The sequence below is a fragment of the Sinohyriopsis cumingii genome, chromosome 1 (genome assembly GCF_028554795.1).
Source record: "Sinohyriopsis cumingii isolate HCF-2022 chromosome 1, ASM2855479v2, whole genome shotgun sequence".
NCBI classification, from domain to species: Eukaryota; Metazoa; Mollusca; class Bivalvia; order Unionida; family Unionidae; genus Sinohyriopsis; species Sinohyriopsis cumingii.
In genome coordinates this window covers 77,669,123-77,691,716 of record NC_142961.1, presented here as the reverse complement: position 1 = coordinate 77,691,716, position 22,594 = coordinate 77,669,123, and the positions used below count along the sequence as shown (strand labels likewise).

At 36.4% G+C, this 22,594-nt stretch overlaps 2 protein-coding genes across 4 annotated transcripts in view; one reads left to right on the top strand and one right to left on the bottom strand.

The window, feature by feature from the left end:
* LOC149807169 (putative transmembrane protein 244) overlaps positions 1 to 15,183 on the top strand; it is a 30,641-nt gene extending 15,458 nt beyond the window's left edge. For all 3 annotated transcript variants that reach the window (XM_089963024.1, XM_089963033.1, XM_089963015.1), the window contains exons 4-5: positions 1,925 to 1,969; positions 4,315 to 15,183. In XM_089963024.1, the coding sequence (XP_089819150.1) occupies positions 1,925 to 1,969; positions 4,315 to 4,487 (218 nt within the window). In that variant the 3' untranslated portion in view covers positions 4,488 to 15,183. The remainder of the gene's footprint in view (positions 1 to 1,924; positions 1,970 to 4,314) is intronic.
* Positions 15,184 to 17,230: 2,047 nt separating this feature from the next.
* The window catches only part of LOC149807168 (diphthine methyl ester synthase-like), a 29,564-nt gene continuing 24,200 nt past the window's right edge, over positions 17,231 to 22,594 (bottom strand). The window contains exon 8 of the mRNA XM_089963001.1: positions 17,231 to 20,377. Within this exon, the coding sequence (XP_089819127.1) occupies positions 20,136 to 20,377 (242 nt within the window). The 3' untranslated portion in view covers positions 17,231 to 20,135. The remainder of the gene's footprint in view (positions 20,378 to 22,594) is intronic.

The window sequence follows — 22,594 nt, the reverse complement described above, 5'->3', positions numbered from 1 at the left end:
CCCTTCTGTTAAGCCTGACCTTCACCTCACAGAGCCTCTACCAAGGTTTTGGGGTGATAGCGACTCACTTGAGTTCTTTAGCGGTCCCCAGTCACTAGTATTTGATGACTGGTTAATGCACAGCATCTTGCAAGGTACTCTCCTGAAGGACTTTTCCTTCTCATGATTTATGGTGACTCAGCTGGGTCTAATCCTGAACCTAGATAAGTTGGATCTCATCCCTTCTCAGAACTTTGTTTCTGTAGGGATCAATTTCCTCACCAGTCAGGGGAGGTTCACAATCCACCAGACAGAACCATTCAGATTCTGTCCTCATAGCAGGTTTTGTGACCAAGACTTCTTTGTCAACTTGCCTTAACTGTTAGTTCCCCAGAACTCGAAACACAGCTAAGGAATCCGATATAGTTAGCCTAATGAGACTTCATTTGAACCATCTCCAGTTCCAGCTTCTAGGAAACTGTACAAGAACCAACTTTTGACCCCAATTGGCTTCATTTTGACTGGTTCCCAACCAGAATCCTGTTTCACAGGCCCAAAACCCACTCTTTTCTGACACCTGAGATTCAGGATGGGTGCTGATCTATTGCCAGACTTCTTGATAGACAAGCTGAAGGAGATTACCCCAAATGAGGGACCTGTTATCACACCAGGTTATCCCTCATAAAAAGAATCATCAGATTTTCTATCTTCATACTTATCTGGAACAATGGATCTGCCAAGACCAGTTTTCAAACAAGTTTGCCCAGGCTCTAGCTAATTCACTTATGAAGATCACATTGCGTGGTGGAAAATCTTCTGCAGTTGATTCAGTAGTTAATGTATTGATCCCTAGCTTTCTGATTTCATTAGATATATTGAGCTTAAAGACAGGTTTTCCTGTTCTCCTTAACATCAGCAAGGTAGAACGAAATCAGTGCCTTGTCAGTTAAGCAGTAACTGTGATTTGGTTTCTGTTCTTTGCCAGTCCAGATTTCTCGCTAACAATTAGGAACCTTCAGTAGCCCATTTCTACTGAGATTCCCAGTCTCATATCTCTTCTGGGGATAATCAAGATAGTCTGATGTGACCATTTGGGTTAATGGTTTTCTTATTTGCTTCCTCTGATGAATCTGTGGCCACCATTTTTAAGTTGTTTTTGCCCATGTTTACCAGTCCCTCACCCAGAGAGATCTTTTTTTCATCAGAATTATAGTGTATGAAATTAGGGCATTGGCATCTTGGGCCTACTTGAATTACTACATGAAGCCATCAGCTTTCCTCTTAGCTTGTAAATTTGGTAATGCAGTAGTAGTGGGTACTATATTAATGCTATTAAAATGATGGTGCAGGGGAATAAACTGATTTTTATTATGTTATACTTACCAGCTCTTATTGTAGTGATTCCCACGACACTCCCTGCTTTGATGTCATGTGCATGTTCTGTATGTTTTGTATGTTGGTTTGACTAAGTAGTCAAACTGAGATCATTTCCTTGAGATCAGTTGTGGGTAAGTATTACATAATTAATATTAGTGTTGCTTCGGTGACCTAAGTGGTTAGAGTGTCCACCTCAGATATGGGGGGTCACGGGTTCAGCCCCCCAACTGAGTAATAGAAAGACTTATAAAACATGGTACTAGCAGCTGCCTCACTTGGCACTCAGCATTAAGAGTTTTTAGTGCTAGGACTGGTCGGTCTGGTGTCAGGATGTGACTGGGTGGGACATGATGCTATATGTCTGGCATGATGCCCCAGTGCTAGACATCGTAGTGATATGACTGAAAAACCTTTTAAAAATCCAAATCACACAGACAAGCACATGCACACACATACATTATTAGTTCGCATGCCCCCCCCCCAACATGGAAGAATTATGTTAAACAATCTCACAATTATTGATCCAAGCTTTAGCTTTATAATTTATATGCAAATTTTCTTATTTCAGTTATGTTAGAGTTTCCAAACAATTGGTCATGGTGGGTGTGTATTGGTAAGTGTTGTCACAAATTTGAAATCACTTGATGTACACTAGATTGTGAACAAGTATTCTCCTTTATATCAGGGTATTGTTTCTTTATACAATTTGTGCAGTAATTATGTGCATTTAATTATGCTATAAATCATTAATTGATTTAGCCAACATATCTGTTTGGGGTGAAACAGTTTGATATATCAATGCATCAATACATTTGCTATATCTATACACATATCAATGCAAGAGGTGAAGAATCAATACAAAATGATTGTACCTTATACAAGTTACTTAATATTCAGCAGTCATGAATAATTATTAGTCATTTACCTTTTTATTCTTTAAATTGAGAATTTATCTGTGACTGATGTCACAGTAGGAGGACTCATTTTTGTTGTAAAACCTAGAACTCTTAACACCTCATCACCTTTTTCAGATTCACACAAAGTGATGTTCGTAATGTCTCCTTGCCAATTTCATGCTTATTATCTTATCTCAGCTGCATGTTCATCATACAGGAGGCATTCCAAATGTGTTCCCCGACAGACCGGATAGAAATGTTAGATGAGCCAAATCTGACCCACAGACCATATTTTGCCCACCCCTGCCATACTATCATCCAAATATAAGTAGAGGTTTGACATGGGTAATAAGATGTTTGTAAAGCATTCATGCACAGCAAACAAAAGATGTGATGACCAAGATGTTTGACTTGGTTTTGCCATTCACTGATCATAACACAGCCTTGACCCTAACCTGCTGGTCACATTTGGGAGTCCATCACTTGTATGACACATGAGCTTAAATGAGCAGTTAACCACACATGGTGGACAAGATGTATCATGAGCAAGACCTGTGCATATTTATGAGGTGATATTTCAACTGATTTGTTAAGATTTTTGCAAGGTATTTGATGTACTTCACTTGTATTATGATCTGGTAATGTGTTATGAAAGAAACATTTTTGCTCCAAAACTTGATTTATCACTGTTGTTGACTTGTGCATAAAGGAGCATTGTAATATAAGGTTTATTGATTTTTTGTTTCAGCTTGCAAAGTATTTGGGGGTTTTTCTGCTTGTTGCAATACAAGTGTTCTGCTGCACTTTTTTAAAATAAGATCTGCATTGTGCTTCACGATAGACATGTGTGGAGTTTGTGTCCTTGTTAGCCAAGGAATGGGCTATGAGCTATTGAACTTGCCATTTATATATTTCTGTCTTCTGTGCACAGCTAGATAAGCATAGATACCATCACATGGTGGCAGTGTTATGTATATCTGATTTAATTCATTTATTTTACTTAATTGTTTGTCAGTTTTAAATTTTTTATTCTATTATATGCTATTATAATCTAAATTTATTCACTGGAGATGATATTTTTCCAGAAAATTGGTTGACCTGAATCATTCTTTTCATAAACACCAGGTGTTGGCATGGATGCTGACATTGATTCAAAATTAGTAAACAAAGTTCTGTTTGATTTTAAATTGATTGGTTGTTGTCAGGGTCATGATGGGGCTTTGGGTTTAAGATGTAAACAACTTTTTTTATTTCTTAGAGAAAATGATTGGTTTTCTTCAGGGTAATTTTTGGTGTACATGACATAAACACGATCACGTGACGACGACCCCCCCCCCCCTTTGATTTTGCAATTCTGGTTTTTCCATTACTATGCATTTGTTAGTTATAGTAGAGATGTATAGAGGGAGATTTCTCAGTTTTGGGGTTTTTCAGACTGATGTCAAGTTAATTTGTTGTAGCCAGATTTTGAGTTCTAATTTTCTTCAGATCAGTTGGATTTCATAAGGATTCTTTTTTCTCTAGAAATATTTTGAGGAGTGCTCACACAGAAATTTTGGAAAGATATTGCTTACAAATTTAATTTGGATTTCCAACACCAGAGTGCCATTATTTGTATTTCTACAAGGAACTGTAGATAAGCACAGTACTGACTACAGTATACGTCATCGTCATCCATCTTGGATTTTCCATCAGGATTCAGACTTGAAATTATTAGAATATTTATTACTAGGACTTCTACAATTTAATTCATGGATTATTCTTAGATTATTTTTGGATTTGATTCTTGAAACCGTAAGTTCTTCTCCTTTTTTCATTTTTACAGAATTTTCCAGGAAAATAAATTATTTGTTAAATTTTAAGAAGCTTGTTGTTTTCACTTTCTGTATTACTGTTTATTCTAGCCTAAACATGTAACAGGCAGCAGCAATCATAATGATGATTTTGGCTAAAGGGGTTTTTAACATATTAAAGTCATATGTAGCACACATCAGTAAATTTTCTGCTGGTAAAATAATATTTCAGATAACACTTTTTTACAGAGCTGCTTTTATTGTTACAGGCATTGGACTGGTAATGATGATCGGCTTTGGTGAAGCAGTATCATCCATTAGACGATTCAGAGCAAAAAGACGACTTGTTCATCCAGAACATATTGAGTCCAGTCATCCTGGCAAAAGTTTCCTTTACAACAGAGGAAAGAGATATCAAACAAGAGTGTCCTTTCTAGCATGATCTTCAAAACATTACATCATATATTTCCTTTTTATGCAAGGAGTCATTTGTTGCTCTCATTTTCAAGATCTGACTTGTAATATTTTTTACATATTTATTTTTTTAAGGACTCGAGTATTGATTGATATTTGTTACAACTGTAAATATGCAAAGTACATAGGAAGTTGTTCCTTTCTGCAATGAATTTGTTGATATTTGAATACAGTTTTGAGATATAGAATTTTCATTGGATTCTGCTTATAGACTGAGAGGTGGCATTAAAGTGAACAGTTTAGAATTTATTTTTTTAGCTCAACTTTACAAAGCAAAGAGTGCTATTTTACTAGTTTCAGTCAGAATCTCCACAGAAAAAAGCATGTACACATGTATGGCATCAGTGAATCTCCACCATTTTTTTCTTCTAGGTCCTTGGCCACAGTTTGAGTGGGTATCATAGCACCTATCCCCTTAGGATGGACCAAAAGGGCCAAGTTTGTGCATGTACATTAGTTTTACATTTTTTATTAAGCTCCATATTTAACTCAGGGGTGGGGTTTGCATAGTGTTTAAATACTTTTATAATGGAAGTCATGAAACTTAATGAGAACTATACCCTTAGGGCTGTTCCAGTTAAACATATATCCCACTCCTCCAATGGCACTTCAAGAAAACTTATGTAGGAGGTTGTGTTTCAAACTGTTTTGATTCTGACAGTGGAAGGTTGGTTAGAAATATCATTCCTGTTGTGGGTTGTGTTGACAAAATGAGAAATCGCTGGTGGGGTTGTCAGAAGAAAAAAATATATATATATATATTTAAAATTGCATCTAACCCCCTCCTATGGGTTGTTTTCACAGACGTCACAATTGTGTACGCAAATACCCACAATATAATGCCGCCATTTTGAGTTTCTAACAAACCTTTATCAACATGAGTCATCATGTATATTCAAGATAATAATCTGATTTAACTGTCGATTAGGATATTTACTTAATTGAAATGATACATAGATTATACTTGAAATTATGTGCCCCTATAGCACGAAAATAAAAATAAAACTAAGTTATCTGGCTTATATCAAAAGACAGAAGAGTGAAGTTTAACCGTAATCGAGCATATTGCTTTTAAATATAAATGCAGTTATTTTTTAGACAAACAGAGAATATTGTCTTTTTAAAAAATATTCTGTGTTTTAACCCTAAGCTTATCACCTTGAAAGAGTATTTCCGGACAATGATCTTCGGGAGTCAATAACAGTTATGTGTATTATGCCAGAACTTTTTTGTGCATTTGCTAAAGACAGCCGACAAACCAGTTTTAATAAGTAGTGTCAAATATTGTATTTTTGGTGGAGATTATGGGCGTAGGATGATATTGAATGTAAGTGATAACCGTTCATAGAAATTTCGTTTTCATTGTATTAAAAACAAAACATTTTCCCGGCGGAGCATGACTTTGTACCGAATGTCAAAACCGATTATTCTTGAAATACCTTTTAAAAATATGAAAATATATATTAACAATTGGCTTTTTAACTTGAGCTATAGTCAAATGACTGATTTCAACCTATGTAAATTTAAAATCATTACATATTTCTATTCGTTTATGTATCCATTTGCTTATGTGTCTATTTATTGATGCCTCTATTTTGCTTATGAAAGAATAACAAAGATGGTTGAAATTTCAGTGTTTTACTTGAAGAAAAAAGGAGAAAAGGCATGCATTTGTCTCATGCAGTCGATATGCACAACAGATTGTGATTTTATATCCTTGTGTACAACATGAGACATGTCTTCATAATTATGTGGGGTGAACAATGTTGTTAGGTGCCCGTTTGTATGGCTAGAAAATCCAAATGGCAGATATGGATGTACAACCATTTTGTGACGTCATGTGAAAACAATGGATTGGTCTAATGTGAATAAAACATTGGGTCAGCAAATGATGCCAGTACACGTGAGTTCACGTAATTTGTACGATTTCTCATACTTTTAAAAGCAGTGATACGCGTTCCACAAATTACATCAACGTCACAGATATAAATTTTTTATTCAACTTAAAAATTTAAAGGTGCATTTTGCGACATAATTTGCACTGCCAGTAGCGGTCTCGCAGCACTTGATGTGACATCCAGATAGTTGGATACTTCGGTTTGACATAAATGGCTGTTAAACTAAATTTAATTGGTTCATTGAGCCCTGGAACAAGCATTTTATGGTAGTTTTAACGTTATTTTCATCGTGCTGTTTTACAAATGCTTGTTTCGAATAAGAGCCACACAGGAAACCAAGATGGCTGAATCACAACAGGGATCTTCAGACAACGTTTTCAGTCGGCAAATACTGGCTGGTAATAGCTATGATGACAATGAATTTCATGTATATCGGTCTGTTGGACATTGGGAAAATGTCACTGGAAATACCAGTGTGTGATTTTGAGCCCAAAATTGATGTTAAATGCGAGTCTGACGTACATGTCGGTTATATTTATTCAAGACATCCATGTCTGAACAAGTAGACTTTGGGAATGTTGGACTTAAAACCCTAATACAGCATTATGGAAGAGAAAAAATCTGGCATAAGAGGCAGCAAAGCACTGATTCAAGGAAGTTGTTGTTGTTGTAGGGTTTAACACCATTTATCAGCACACGATAGGCTATACATGGCGGCCAGTATTAATGATGGAGGAAGAACCCGGGAAAACCCCGGAAAGAACCACCGACCCACGAGAAGCTACTGGCAAGCTTTCTCACATACCCACATTAGCCGAATCCGAGACTCGAACCCACGCAGACAGAGGTGAGATGGCAGTGATCCGTAACGGAGAGCGCTTTAGACCACTCGGCCACTCAGGGCCCCGATTCAAAGAAGTGAATCTTTGGCAGAGTTCATGTTAGTGAAAACTCAGAGGTCTCGGAAATGCTTAATCACCTGTATTTGCATGCCAATTATCTTTTGGTGGGGATGCAAAAAATCACTTAGGCGAAAGTCCTCCATACACATGTAATAAGTGGGCAGCAAAATTCAAAGACTGCCAATCCTGTTTCAGCCACCTGCTTAGTTGGAAAATGTGTTGATCAATTATCTGTGCTGATATTTACAATGACAGAATTTAGTGGCTGAAAGCCCACCCACCCATGTACATGTCCCCATTATAAGAGTTCTTGGCAAATTTGGCAGATTATAATTACAGTTGAACCCGGTTATGTCGCCAGCCTAGGGGTTTGCCAAAAAGCGTTGAGATAACCGATGATCGAGATAAATGAAAACCAATATGGCAGCAATATATTAACATGTGCTTGAAATTTCTTTATGTACATGATGTGCGTTAATAAATGAGAATGTACATGCACGTGTTTTTGAAGGTTTTTTACACAACAGCGTTGCCGTGATTTGTTTGATGAAGCGATCGGCATGCTATAAAAATGTACATACGTTTGCTAACAACAAAAGGCATATGTGCACCAACTAACAGCAGAGATTTACCAGCATACAATACAAACCACCGTCGATTCTCGATACAAACCTTTATTATATTCTCCAACATTGCAAACACAAAGATCGCTCACAAAATCACAAAAAACGTGCTGGGTGTAGTTCGTTTTTACAAAGAGCTAACCAGTGTCAAAATTAAATTCGTGAGTCATTTCACTCTGACACAGCTCTGAAAAGTATCGTACACGCGGTTACTATGGTTTCTTTACAAAGTCTAAAATGCTTTGTTGCTTTTTGCCTTTAACAGTCTGCTTGAAAACAAATGCTTCAATATTATTTATGCTGTCTAAAACTGTTTCATCTCCTACAAAAGAACCATACCGTCGAATTTTCTGTAGCATTTCTACCACCTCACCAGCTGAGGGAATTGGTTCCAAATCTTCGTCTGCATCTTCTTCATCTTCTTTGTCATTGCCGCATGTAGATGTGCTGACTGCACATTTGATACAATGTCTTCATCGGTGATCACGCCATCAGCAACGACGTCTTTGTCGATTTCTATGTAATCTCGAAATTCCTGGACAGTGATGGCTAACTCCTGTGCCTCCTCTTCCAAGATAGCATCTGTAAGGCTTGATTTTTCCGCCACTTCCGCGAGTTCTTCTGCGGCTTCACGGCACTGTCACCAAAAAAATCGCCAGATGGCACATTTTTGTCGCCAATAAGGGAAAAAAATCGCAATTTGCGACATTGGCGAAGCCCAGGACGATCCCAGGCCCTGCATTGGATTGGTACATGTGGTAATTACTGAACACTTACCCAATTGTTTTTACAACTAGGAATGAAAATCATGAAACGTGAATATCGACCGCAATAATCGTCCTTCAATATCACACACTGTACCGTTCGTTTGTGTTAAAAAATACTTAGATAAGACGCCCACTAATATAAGACGCACCCTGGGTGAGGGGTATGTAAAACTTTGTATAAGACGTGTCTTATATACGCGAAAATACAGTAGTGAGATGGTGAAGTGGCATCGATAACTAACATTTTCAAAAGCCGGCAATTGGTCATGGGGATCGAGATAACCGACGTTATGTGGCAAATTTGGCCCTCTTTTGTGCTCAAGATATTAGGGTTCGGCGACATAAAAGAATCGACATAACCGATGAGAAAATGCTAAGACAAAGAGAGAATTTGGCGGTTCCACTTCAAAAACGTCGACTTAATAGGGTTGGCGAGTTAACCGAGGTCGAGATAAGTGGGTTCGACTGTACCAATATACACTGTACTTTTGCCTGAGAGATGTGAATAATTTTATATTTTGTTTTGTTGATTCTGGTTGTTGCTCAATTCAAATGCATCATTGAAAAACATTGATGCATTCTCATACTTTGTTACAAATATTTATTACAGGTGCATATCTCCAGATATTGGTGAATATAGCTTGAATAAGTTATAACAGTTCTAGTTGGAACAATGGACATTGTTAGAGAAACTTTAAGTGAGCTAAAATATAAACTTTTTGGCAGCATGTGATGCAGGATTGCTTAAGACTTGTCCATCTAATATGCTTAGCATGAAAAATCCATTTGTACAAACTGATGACAACTTTTTGGTAACTGTCAGAAAGGCATAATTGACAATATTCAAAGGTCTACAAAAATTACTAGAGTCAAAATTTATAAACTCATACAGCTGTGGCAAAAATGATGGACTAGTACCTTTGCTGCTGTTGCCACAGTTGATTAGTTGGTTGATTTAGTTTGGTTTGGTTTGTTTTTTGGGGAGGTTTTAACAATATATTTGGTGGAGGAAGAACCCCGAAACACCACCAACCTAAATTGGTTGATCTGTGACAAAAACTCACTCTGTGAGATGTGCAAGTGATGTAAAAGCAAGCACCTTAGTATACTTGGGCACATGGAACCTATGTTGATTTGATGTTTATCTCCAACAGCCGAAGTCATTTAGATGTGAGATCTCGGGTTTCTTTAGATCATAATGGTCTTTACACCATTTTCAGATAAAGAGAATCTATATATGGCAGCCAATTTTACTGCTGAAGAAAATCCAAGTACTTTTGAGACACCAAACACCACTTATGTAGAACCACTGATCTTCCACAAGTAACTGACAACATTCTCATTTACACATTGGAGGCAAGTAATCACATGACAAGCATCTTGTACCACTCAGACATGGAAGCCCCTCAGATCTGTATCACAAGACAAGCATCTTATACCACTCTGCCATGAATGCCCTTCAGGCCATAGGTATAAGTCTCATATGAAAGACTAGAAGTGGGAGATAGAACCTATGACAACTGGATTGAATGTGCAGAATGTTACTGCTAGGCCATCAGTGATGATAATGCTGTTGATAATACAGTTAACTGCAGTGACATTGATTTTACGAGTACTCTGGGAAAAATGATTCATTGACTTTCATCCATTTTTTAAAATCAAATTAATGATATAAAAATGATTGACATGCTCTATTTCTTTTGTTTTTTTTAAACTTTATATTAGTCTAGCAACAAGCTTAAAAATAAGACATCGGTAACTGAAATATATGTTCTTACAAGAAATGATATAATGTAAAAGTAGGCAGAAATAATGCAACATCACTTCCACAGACATTAATGGATTTTTTTCTTCTGACAAATCATGTATTATAAGTTTACCAAAACATTTATTGAAAGAAGAAAAAAAACAAAGAATCAAAGCATCTGACCACACTTTTAAAGATTTAACTATTCTAATCAAAAGCAGCATGCATGAGAACAAAGAAAAACAGCAAAACACAGTATAGTGATTACTTTAGTAAACACACAGTTTAGTATGGATACAAATTCATGATTTCTGTATTGGAATAGAAATCCCTATTATAAAATCTATTCATGGATGTTAAATTAGTGGGTTTTAAGGGACTGATCAATGACATATACTAATAGTAAGCAACCATGAAAATATGCAATTTCACAGTATCAGAGACATACATGGCTGACAAACAAAAGGACAAAAGATTGATTATAATGAATGAATACAAATAAAATATGCAGTAGATTATATGCTCTATAAGAATTCAGTAGATTACCTCCAGCTAGCTGTCATTTAAATCGCTTCTGTCCCCAACCCAATATTAAAATCGCTTCTACTGCCCACTAACCCATAGCCAGAAATTGTTTTTAAACAATATGCTTCTGTATGGGGCATTGTTTTTCGATTAAAACATATCTGACGGTGGATCATAATTTTTTTAAATTGCTTCTGTTGTGGGTTGGTTGAATTTGAAAGTGCCTTCCCCCCGGGGGGTATATGTTTTACTAGAACAGCCCTTATCACCTTATCATTTAAAAACATTAAAAAATTTAAATTGCAAAAAGAAAAAATTGCAAACAGTATTTTATTAGAAAATGGGCCAATATTACATTGTCAGGATCACTAGCAAGCTTTCTCATATACCCACATTAGCCGAGCCAAAGACTTGAACCCATGCAGACAGGTGAGATGGCAGCGATATGGAACATTGACTGCTTTAGACCACTTGACCACTTGAGGGCCCCTGCCAGCAAAGGAAATTTTTTGGAAACATTGTAATGGATATTATGTTAGCATAGTGGTTCCATTTTTGCCTATGATTTTATTTGATAATAAAACTAGCATTGCTGGTATGTAATATTGAAAATGCTGAGAAAATGTGAAGCACATTTAGATAAGGATAAAAAACAACTCAACTAAATTGAGAACACTAATATCTCGGGGGGCAGGGGTAATTCACCCAATAGGGATGCGAGAGTGACTAATTACCTTTTTTCCCCCCAAGTACAGAATACTCCAAAACATTATCATAATTTTCATATTTCATGTTTTTAAAGTGTACTTGTCATAAATGTGTACTTGTGCAGGTTTCCATTCAGAAATTATTCTTTATACTTACATGATTTATTGCATTGTAAAGTACGGACATGTTTACACTGTAGTTCCACAAGTTTACATGTTCAATTTTGTAATGTGCATTTTATTTACATAAGATTAGTGTCAAGCCACTAAATTAACTACTCTGTCCCAAAAACTTCAATCTTTTTTTTCATGCCCAAACTTTCTGTGTAAAAATATCAACATATAATAAAATGCTTAATAAAGACTACCTGTATGTGAACACTGTGTTTAGAAAACGGCACTTTAAGAAAATTCCATGCTATATTGCTCATGAAACATTTATGTTGCTAGACCAGGCTGAAATTTCTGCTTATTAATGATCAATTGCATATTATTTTCCATTTTCTATCATAAATTTTCTTAATATACAGAATTTTTGTTCTTAACTACTGAAACATGTTGCTGAATTTTATAAATAAATCACATGGAAACAGGAATTGGGAATTCACAAAACTAAAGTTTTATTGGCTGTCAGTGGTCTTAAACTAAATCTTGAGAAAGAGCTTGTTCGATTATTTGGATTAAAATTCTTGTAATGTTATGTTTCCAATATTAATAATAATTAGTAAAATCATTTATGGATAAAATATTGTGTAGGGAGTTCTTGGCAAAGTACAATCCATCACTGCTGATGAAATGTTATTTTATTATTTAGTGTATAGTCTAAATTGGGGGCCCCCGAGTGGTCTAAAGTGGTCTCCGTTACGGATCACTGCCATTTCACCTCTGTCTGCATAGGTTCGAGTCTCGGATTATGCCAATGTGAGTCTGTGAGAAAGCTTGCCAGTAGCTTCTCGAGGGTCGGTGGTTCTTTCTGATTTCCCGGGTTCTTCCTCTACCATTAATACTGGCCGCCGTGTATAGCCTATTGTGTGCTGAAAAATGGCATTAAACTCTACAACAACAACATAGTCTAAATTTAATTATGCAAGTGGGAAAAGATCTATAAATATGTCATCTTACCATGCAGTTTTCAGGTTTATTTGCATTTGATACATATAGTTGTAGTTTATCTAGAAGACAGGGACCCAAGATTATAATATTGATTCTAACATCTATTTGACAATCAGATGTCTAAACTTTTCTCATGTATTGTGATGTGAAGGTATTACTGTTTTTGGAGGCATCAACATCAAAGTTTTGTGCAAGTCAGATAAAAAGATGGGGTTATATCATTGCAGGAATGCAGGAGAGACTGTTTTGTAGAACACTTGTAAACTAGATGTTGTTTCATCTCCAGGGTAGAAAAGAAGTTTTAGTAACTTCCTCTGTAATTTCTGTACTGTTGTAATCATGAAGTTTACATGTTTTTAATCTTGATGTTAAGTTTATGTAGTTTCCAGTTTATGAGTTTAGCAAAAATATTAAAATTTTCAGTAAACATTACTTGCAAGATCCAGGTTTTTGATGTACAGCAGCAGCTTTATGTTGTTATAGATGCAAAATGTCTGGTTTATCTTAAGTTTTTGGTATTACTGCTTTTTCAGAAATACATGTTGACACTTTTGCATCTTCAATATCAGCCTTGATTAAGAAGTTGTTGGTTCTTTGTGATTATTTAGTTTCCTGTTGACAAGTTAATGTTTCCATTGATAGCTATGTTAGAAGTAAACAACTTTTCAATTGTTTTTTCTCTCCATATTATAGCATTTTGAATTGATACAGAGTGTGAACAGAATTTAAAATTTTTTTTTTTAAATCTCATACTTTTATGATAGAATTTTTACAGTATACGAAAAAAGTGATAGTGAACTCATAAAGTAGTTTTACAGTATACTAAAAAAATGATAGTGAACTCGTGAAAGTGCAATTACTTGTATGATCTTGAAATCTGTTGTTTTCATCTGGCCTTTTAACTAATTTTATGTCTTTGGTTCACCTGTCCAAAAGGTCTACTGAGATTATTGTATGTCCCTGTGCCCATTATTCCTTATCTACAATTGTTTATTAGCACTCTGTAGGCCATATTACTGATCTAGTTTTGATTGGACTTGGAATATGGCCTTAGATCATCAAGATCTCAGAAAGTTTGACATTGAGATCTGCACTTACTAATGAAGTCATCTTGCAGCTGATTAACTGAGCCATATTTCAAATTGATTTTGCTTGGCAAGCATCCTTAAAGTCTTGTTATTGCTACTTTTCATGAGCAGAAGGTCATACTGACTTGGGGTTTTCACCAGAAGACTTGTGTTGTCTTTTTGGTCCTAATTGAACATGGCACTAATACAATGTCCAATATGACCACTCCTCCCGATCTAAAAGTCCTGTTGATATGGGGTTTTCACCAAAATGTGGAAAACCTTTCTATTACTACTACTCCCTGATTGGATGGTCATGTCAACATGGGGTTTTCCCTGAAAGATTTCTTACAATGTCTAGTTTATCGTAAATGAAAAGTCCAGCACATCAGCTAATTTGAAAATATTGTTACTGCTGAATAATATTGGAGATGTTTGGAACTCTCAGCAGTTGAAAGGAAGAAATGGGGTACAGTATCTTGAATTCCTGGAGTTTTTAATTTACTTTCTTGTGGCTGGTAGAGCATACTTCCTTTGAGAGGCACTTGCTAATTGCCTTTCTGCCATCAGCTGTTGGCCATAATATGAAACAATGTGTTCATTTATTGATAGGTTTATTTGACAGTTTTAAAAAAACTTTTGTTTTTATTTTCCTTTGAAGAAAAGGTATTTTACTTATGATTTTTTAAAATGTTATTTTGCTTGTATTTTATACTGTGTGATATTTACATTGAGTACATGCTCGAATGACAGAAATCAGAGTCATTGCTTTTGCCTGTTGTAGCAATATACAATAATATTAACCATGTCCAGTTGTATGCATGTTACAGTGTATTTAGGTCTGTAGAATCAGTATGCACATCAGTTTAGTAAAGCATTTAAATTTGCCCTCAAATGGTGCTAGGAATCATTAGTTTTCTAACATAGACCTTTTGATGCTATTTTGCTTATCAGAATGCCTAAAATTTCTAGTCAGACATTAGAATTTACACTTTTTACATACATTGTTGTTGGGGTTTTTTTTGTTAGCTTTCAAATGTTGTTAGAGCTTCCATGTGTTTTTTCTAACAACTTGTCCAGCAGATATTATAAGCTGAATGAAGCACACTGCTCCCTCAATAACTTATATGCAACAGGGTGAAAAAAACATCGCTGTACTATAAGGTGCAAGTTACTGAGGGACCTATTAAAGAAAATTTAATAAAAGGACAGGAATCTATGGAGAGAGGTGCAAGTATGGTGGTGAGTTGTACATTGGTGAATACTCGTTTTATTATCGTGTTGAAATTTACTGTGAATAAATATCTCATTATAATGGTGTAGTTTGTTTTTCTTCATAAATTATCTTTAATTTCTGACAGGATAAACTGTATTGAAGAGATCATTAAAAAAACTTATTCCAAATGATTTCCGGACACTTCACATGTGTACCACTATTAAACAAATTGTGAATCATATCACTGCTTTTTGTTTTATTGTTCAAAATTAAATGAAATTCATTTTGAGAAATAACATCAAAACTTTTGTTGCTTTTTAAAAAAAAATATATCTTCTATCACTAGATCAATCAGTAAATAAATTTAGTTACAGTAATGTTCTGTGTATCTTTATTTTTTCAACTCCTTGTACATAATTTTATTTAATTTTTGTAATTTGTTGTTCATGGTAAATTGTAAAGAATATCTTTAGTTAAATTTTGCCTAAGTGACCTGAATCTGTTAAGAGCGAAAGTGACAGGATCTATAAATAGATGTTTACATACATGTTGATAATTATTGACAATAGTCTTAATATTAAGACCTATAGGCTACTGTGGATTAATTTTTCATCTGTTGGTGGGGTTCCATCATTTCTAGAAGAATTCAGCAACTTTCTATTGGTTAAGCTGGGTCACATAAATAGGCAAATTTGAGTCAAAATGAGTAGCAAGGTCCATCACGTGGGGTATACACGTATTGTGAAATTTAGAGGCAGTAGAAGGTGTATGTTGGGAAAGAACCAACAAACAGATTCATTCATTTTGGAGTCCTCATTTCTTATGTTGTTTAAATCTGCAGACATGTTTTATGTTGCACCTAAATATTATTTGAGAGGAAAAACAATGTTTGGACTGTTCAGTGGAAATAGAAAATGCTCATTATATGGGCTATAATATTATTCTGGAACTGTTGTAAATTACTGAAAGGGGTTCTGGATGATGCCATCATGACTCGGGATTCTTGGTGGACCAGTACATTTCCGGTTTTTAAATATATACAGAACTTCTCATTCATTTAGGACCGCTCCGCTGGCCTAGTGGTTAGTGTCTGCCTCGGATGTGGGAGTTTGTGGGTTCGATCCCCAGCAGAGTCATAATAAAGACTTACAAAAATGGTACTAACAGCTGCCTCGCTTGTTACTCAGCATTAAGAGGTTAGTGTTAGGACTGGTCAGCCTGGTGTCAGGATAATGTGACTGGGTGAGACATCATGCAACATGAAGCCTCAGTGCTAGGCAACTGCCACACTGCAGACATCGTCACAATATGACTGAAAAATTGTTAAAGCTGTGTTAAAAATCCAAATCACACACACACACATTCATTTAGGACTTATAGAATTTGACAGGATTATTATGGATTCTCATCATAATACTGCAAATTCCTCTCACATTTAATTTATGACTTGATGCTTAAATTCTTAAGTTTTTTAAAAAAACTTGTTTTGTTTACATCTTTATGTTTATGACCACGGAGTCATAACAGTAGAATCTTAAAAAAAAAAATCACAAAGGTTAATCATTACCAGGCATGAATTTAATGGGTCTACATTTTTGTGAAAAAAATGCAAATAAGAACATCATACTATTTGTATTTTATTACCCACATTACAAATCTCATTTTGAATTTCACTGCCTGATTCACAAAGCCTATCACAACAACAAATTTTGTTTTATTCTTTGTCAGTGTGGGAATATGCACAGTCATCTATGGTTTGCCATTAAATCAGAGTCAGTATCCTACTTTTTGCCATTTTCCCTGCCTGGGCCTTGAGACATATTTCAGAGATAGGAACGCCTTATTCATGTTGCTGTGTGAACCAGGTGTACATGGTAACATCTAATTCTGTACCATTTGCATTCCATGCACATTTTGTTTGAATCTATCATCAGAATCCACAGCCTGCAAGTAATCCTGAAATTTCTGCTCATCCTTGAGCCAATGTCTGAATGTAGACTTGGCAATTTGGAGTTAACTATAAACTTTCTATCTTACTTCACCATTATAAACCCCTTGATACAAAGCTTTTCATTCATCAAGTATATATTTTATTCGTTTTCTTTACTCTCCATAATCACATTTTCAAATGATTAGGAAACATTACTGATTGATATATATACTTTAATATTTTAAGTAGATAATATTTAAAAGCATGAGTGATTGGTCAAATTAAATGGTTCAATGTTGACCCATGATAGTAATCACAAAGAGGTTATGCATGTAGGATTAGCATGCCTTTTAACTATTTTTGTAATTCCCCTACTTCATCTGATACAAATGACATAACGTGATAAAACAACACATATTTTTCAAGTGATTTTTACAATGCAACAAATACTTACCCCAAGTTTTATCCTATTTAGCAACTGCCAGATAATTCTGTAAATTACCATAAGGCTGACAGTTGAGAGTTAGAGCCCTTTGCACATATGTCCTGCTTGTTAAATCCACGTGAAAGACATATTTGTAGCTGTGATTCTTTTCCTAAATATAAGAAGCAGACAACGTAGTATATAACTTCAATGTACATATTCATGTGTAACAGTGCATCCACCCTTTTGCTGAAAATGGACTTTTCTAGGAAATGAAAATCATCGGTGAGCAAGGTTGTCTTTTACACTGAAAACTTCCATTTGTATGAAACATGCAGACGTTAATGGTGTTAGGGCCCCTCTGGTCATACGTTTGAAATTATAAATCAATGAATGAACTAAGTTCTTTGTATCTTTTTTTTTTATCTCAGGTATGCTTTTTTTAAAAATCAGTATGGGGTACAAACAAATTGGGAGGTATATTCAGATTATACACTCAAGACAGCTAATACAAACACTCTTCAGTGAGAATTATGAGCTATTCATTTCAGTAATAAACTCAAAATAATTGAATCCATTTGCAAATCAATGACCTTGGATAGCATCTGAAAGCATGTACTGGGTCCTGCTGCTCAAGAGTAGGTGAATTTCTTTTCTAAATACTTGTAGACAGTAACCTGTTCTTACAGACGAAACGAGGTTCTGTCATTAGTATAACTAGAACAAAACAATGTAGATCAGATTCACCGACAGCACATACAGCTCAATCACAGAAGCTAGAGCTATAGGGAAACAAATCTTGTATGTTGATAGCTTAAGAGAGGTTGAAAGCAGGGGATCATGGAGTTAAACTATAGGTTCTATTTTGGGAAAATGATGAGCAAGTGGGTCTGGTAGGTCAAAATTAGACAAGTTGAAAATATCCTTTTTGCAACTTATATCATCTCTTCCAAGATGTTTGAACTTGCCTGAAATAATGGAATGGTATCTCCTGATTGCAATATGTCTTGCATATTTCCCTCCAACAGGAAAAGAAAGAGTTAGCCAACTGAGGAATGGAAGGTGTAAGTGGTAGGAGTTGGTGAGAACATGTCATTGACCCCTTTTGGGCAGAGGACCTTCTAACTGTTCATGTCCTCTTCCCATCTTAATCACAAAACTCTTGTAATACAAGGCATCCCTGACTGCGAAAGAAGAGTTTCCTTGGAAATGGATAGAAAAGTCAGATAGAGCCATGTGAGGGTTGTTATAATTTTCCTGGTATGTCTCTTGCAAGATTGAGCAAGTCATTGATATGTCCCATTACAGAGGAGCAAACATAGCTATTTTGAAGCCTTGACCCTGATCTTCTGTTTTAGTCATTGTACTTGCAGGGAAGGCATAGCCCCAGCCCACCCCTGACCCCACTGACTGATAGGGCATCAACAGCCCAGGCTTCTGGGTCTGGAAAGGGATGAAGTCATTCCACATTATGGCAATGAGTCTAGTATTTGTCAGTCGCATATAATTTAAATTCTATGAAAAACTAGATGGATGGAGGGACCACTCCATATCAAGCTGTTGGCCTCTCCTCAATAGTGAATTGGCCAGGACATTAAGCCTGTCTGTAGTTTGTCAGACTTCACTGCATATATGGTAATGGGTACACTAATGAAGGACTTATGATACCATAGCATAGACAGAAATCATCATTTAGTATTTACATCTGACTGATATTGAAGGTGGTTTATATTCTGAACTACAACCAAAACTGTTTTGCACAATACTGTCTAGGTATGCTGCCATCACTCTGGAGGAAGACATACTGAAATGGGATATGCCACACTCCAACATCAAAGCAAAAGGACAGATCAAGGCTGAATGGAAGGGTGCAGATTTGGTACATTTTTTTAACGTAACTGAAATGAAGGAACTTACAAGATACTGTGTAAATAGGTATATGAGAATATGCATCAGACTGATCACACACACACACACACACACATACATATATATATATATATATAGACACAGAGACTGAGACAGAGATTGTTGTTGTTGTTGCTGTTGTTGTAGGGTTTAACGCCATTTTTCAGCACACGATAGGCTATACATGGCAGCCAGTACCAATGGTGGAGGAAGAACCCAGGGAAAAACCCCGGGAAGAACCACCGACCCACGAGAAGCTACTGGCAAGCTTTCTCACATACCCACATTGGCCGAATCAGAGACTCGAACCCACGCAGACTGAGGTGAGATGGCACTGATCCGTAACGGAAAGCACTTTAGACCACTCGGCCACTCAGGGCCCCTGAGACAGAGGTAATTTCCTAATGTTAACATTATCAGGCAAAGGTATTTAGCAGTGAAAATGAGGTGTTATATATGATTATCTTGCACCTCTCAGGCATTTTCTATTTCATACGAGTTTATGAAACAAGAAATAGTGACACATATCTTCACATACAATTTTTACAAGACAAATTAAAATAAAGACATGAACAAGACAAATCACATTCCCAGCTTTTCACAATTTGACAAGCAAAAGAAGAAACTTCCATTTCCATTGGACAATTTACTGTCCCAACTGAATTTATCATCCCCTTTTGTGCATAATCCAAGAGACTCAGTATTTTTCTTTATAACACTGCAAAGTTCATTAGAGAGATTGGTGGCCATGATATAAATGATATAAAATGGAAACAACTTCAGTAATTATTAACTTTGTGAACGTTCACTATTCCTTTCTAAAGTTTCAATCATCTCTATGACACTGTCATTTAAAGCAAACTGTTTCAGCATTTCCATTTCCAATGGATGCATGTAACCAGGTATAACCAATGAATGAAGAGGTGGCCCAAGGTCAACTGAGGTCATTTGTTCCAAAGTGCATGTTAGTAGCGTCTGAGTATCTGCACCAACACGTGCCAGCCCCACACACAGGCTATCTTCTACCAGCACTAAAAGAAAAATGAAAGATAACTATTTAATACAAAAGGAACTTTCTGACACCATAACAATATATATATCAAATCCCTCAACCTAATTTAAACACATTGACTGCATCAGCTTTGTGCACAACTTTTTCATCATGATTAATGATTACTTGCATGTTGTGCCCAAGTCAAATTTTATGGATATATTTAATGACTATATTTTACTGCAAATTTTATAACACAATTTAGTCAGATATTGAAAAAAATTTAAGTACAAAAAAAAGAAAAAGGTCAATAAAGACATCCCCAAATATGCCATGAACAAAGACCTACTCCATTCTAAACAATTATTCCATGAATTTTAAAATAGTATTCACAAAGTATACAGCAATTTGAAAAACATTACTTTGGACAATGTTCATTAAATTTCAAATGGAGACTGATATTCAATCAATTCACCTGTGAATAATTTGTGAAGGAGAATATGAATGGGAATTTTATTCTCCGTCTTTAACTGCAAAGTAAATTCAGCTTAAGTCGAATACAGTAGTGAGTGCCCAAGTACAACTTGGGTACATCAAAAGCTTGAGTCCTGAACCCAAGTACTAAAAAAATGAAGAGACAGCTCCAATTTGCAGTATGAAAGCCATGCTAGCCATAATCTTCTTCCACTATTATGGTTCTTATTTTTATTTATGTACATGTTAAGTCTACATGAACAGTATTTTAGGAACACATCACCTACTTTTGATTCCAAGTTCATGCCTATAGCATAGTCTGCTTACTCTTATACCAACGAATATTACCAGCTCATCTTCCTACTTGCAATGGCTAGCCACAACTATGTACTGCTCCAAATGTATGTTCTGATTAGTAAATGAAACTGATGCGCAACTGTAATCCTATTATGGCAATGGTTTTTTTCTATCATGTTGAGGAAATAGCAGCCAAAATTCCTTTCCCAGGGACACAAAGAGGCAGCTGACCCAGGTTGGTCTTGGTAGGCATGTGCAGCTTTTAATGTCACAATCCAAACATAAAAGAAAAATGTGTGCTTAATATTATCGATAGAAAATGTTGTAATATTTTGTATTCAAGGAATGCTAATGGCAGGTGTTCTCTGGAGAGATAAATCATTGGTAATGTGTGTATTGAAGTATTAAATCAGATGCCCACTGCAGCCATACTATACAGTTTACACAGTGATGATACTGACATTATGCCTTTGCTGGGAACAGGGATACATCCCACAGGCCATGTGTGACGCCAACACCGTCACTTTGTACAAAAACAAAGGAGACCGTAGCGACTGCAACAACTATTGGGGCATCTCCCTCATCAGCATCGTCGGAAAGGCTTTCGCCCGTGTTGCCTTGGCGTGCTTGCAGATTCTAGCCTCCCATGTCTCCCCAGAGTCCCAGTGTGGATTTCGAGCCGGCAGGTCAACTGTAGACATGATCTTCTCACTACGTCAGCTGCAGGAGAAGTGTCGCGAGCAGCAGATGCCCCTCTACATTGCCTTCATAGACCTGATGAACGCGTTTGACCTGGTTAGTTGGAGTGGACTCTTCAGACTCCTGCAGAAGATCGGCTGCCCCCAACGTCTGCTTGCTGTCATCATGTCGTTCCATGAGGACATGCACAGCACAGTGTGCTTCAATGGCACAACATCTGAAGCATTCCCAGTCATCAGCAGAGTCAAACAAGGCTGTGTCCTTGCGCTGACGCTCTTTGCCATCTTCTTCTCCATGCTTCTCCAGTATGCATTCAAGGACCGCAGTTAGGGAGTGTACATCCATACCAGGGCTGACGGCAAGCTGTTCAACATCGCCTGTCTCCTAAGACTAAAGTCACAGAGGTACTCATCCGTGAATTGCTCTTCGCTGATGATGCAGCCTTGACATCACACACGGAAGATGGACTGCAGCAGCTGGTATGCCGCCTCTCCCATGCTTGTAAGGAATCTGGACTGACCATCAGTTTGAAGAAAACGAACGTCATGGCGCAGGATGCAGACTCCCCTCCCTCTGTCACCATCGATGGGTACAACTTGGAAGTTGTCAAGAACTTCACATACCTCGGGTCTAACATCTCCAGCTCACTCTCCATTGATTTTGAGGTGAACGCAGGATTGCCAAGGCAGCAGCAGTGATGGCCAGACTTAACCAGAGAGTCTGAAACAACCCCAACCTCACAGATAAGACCAAACTGCGTGTCTACCAAGCCTGTGTACTCAGCTCA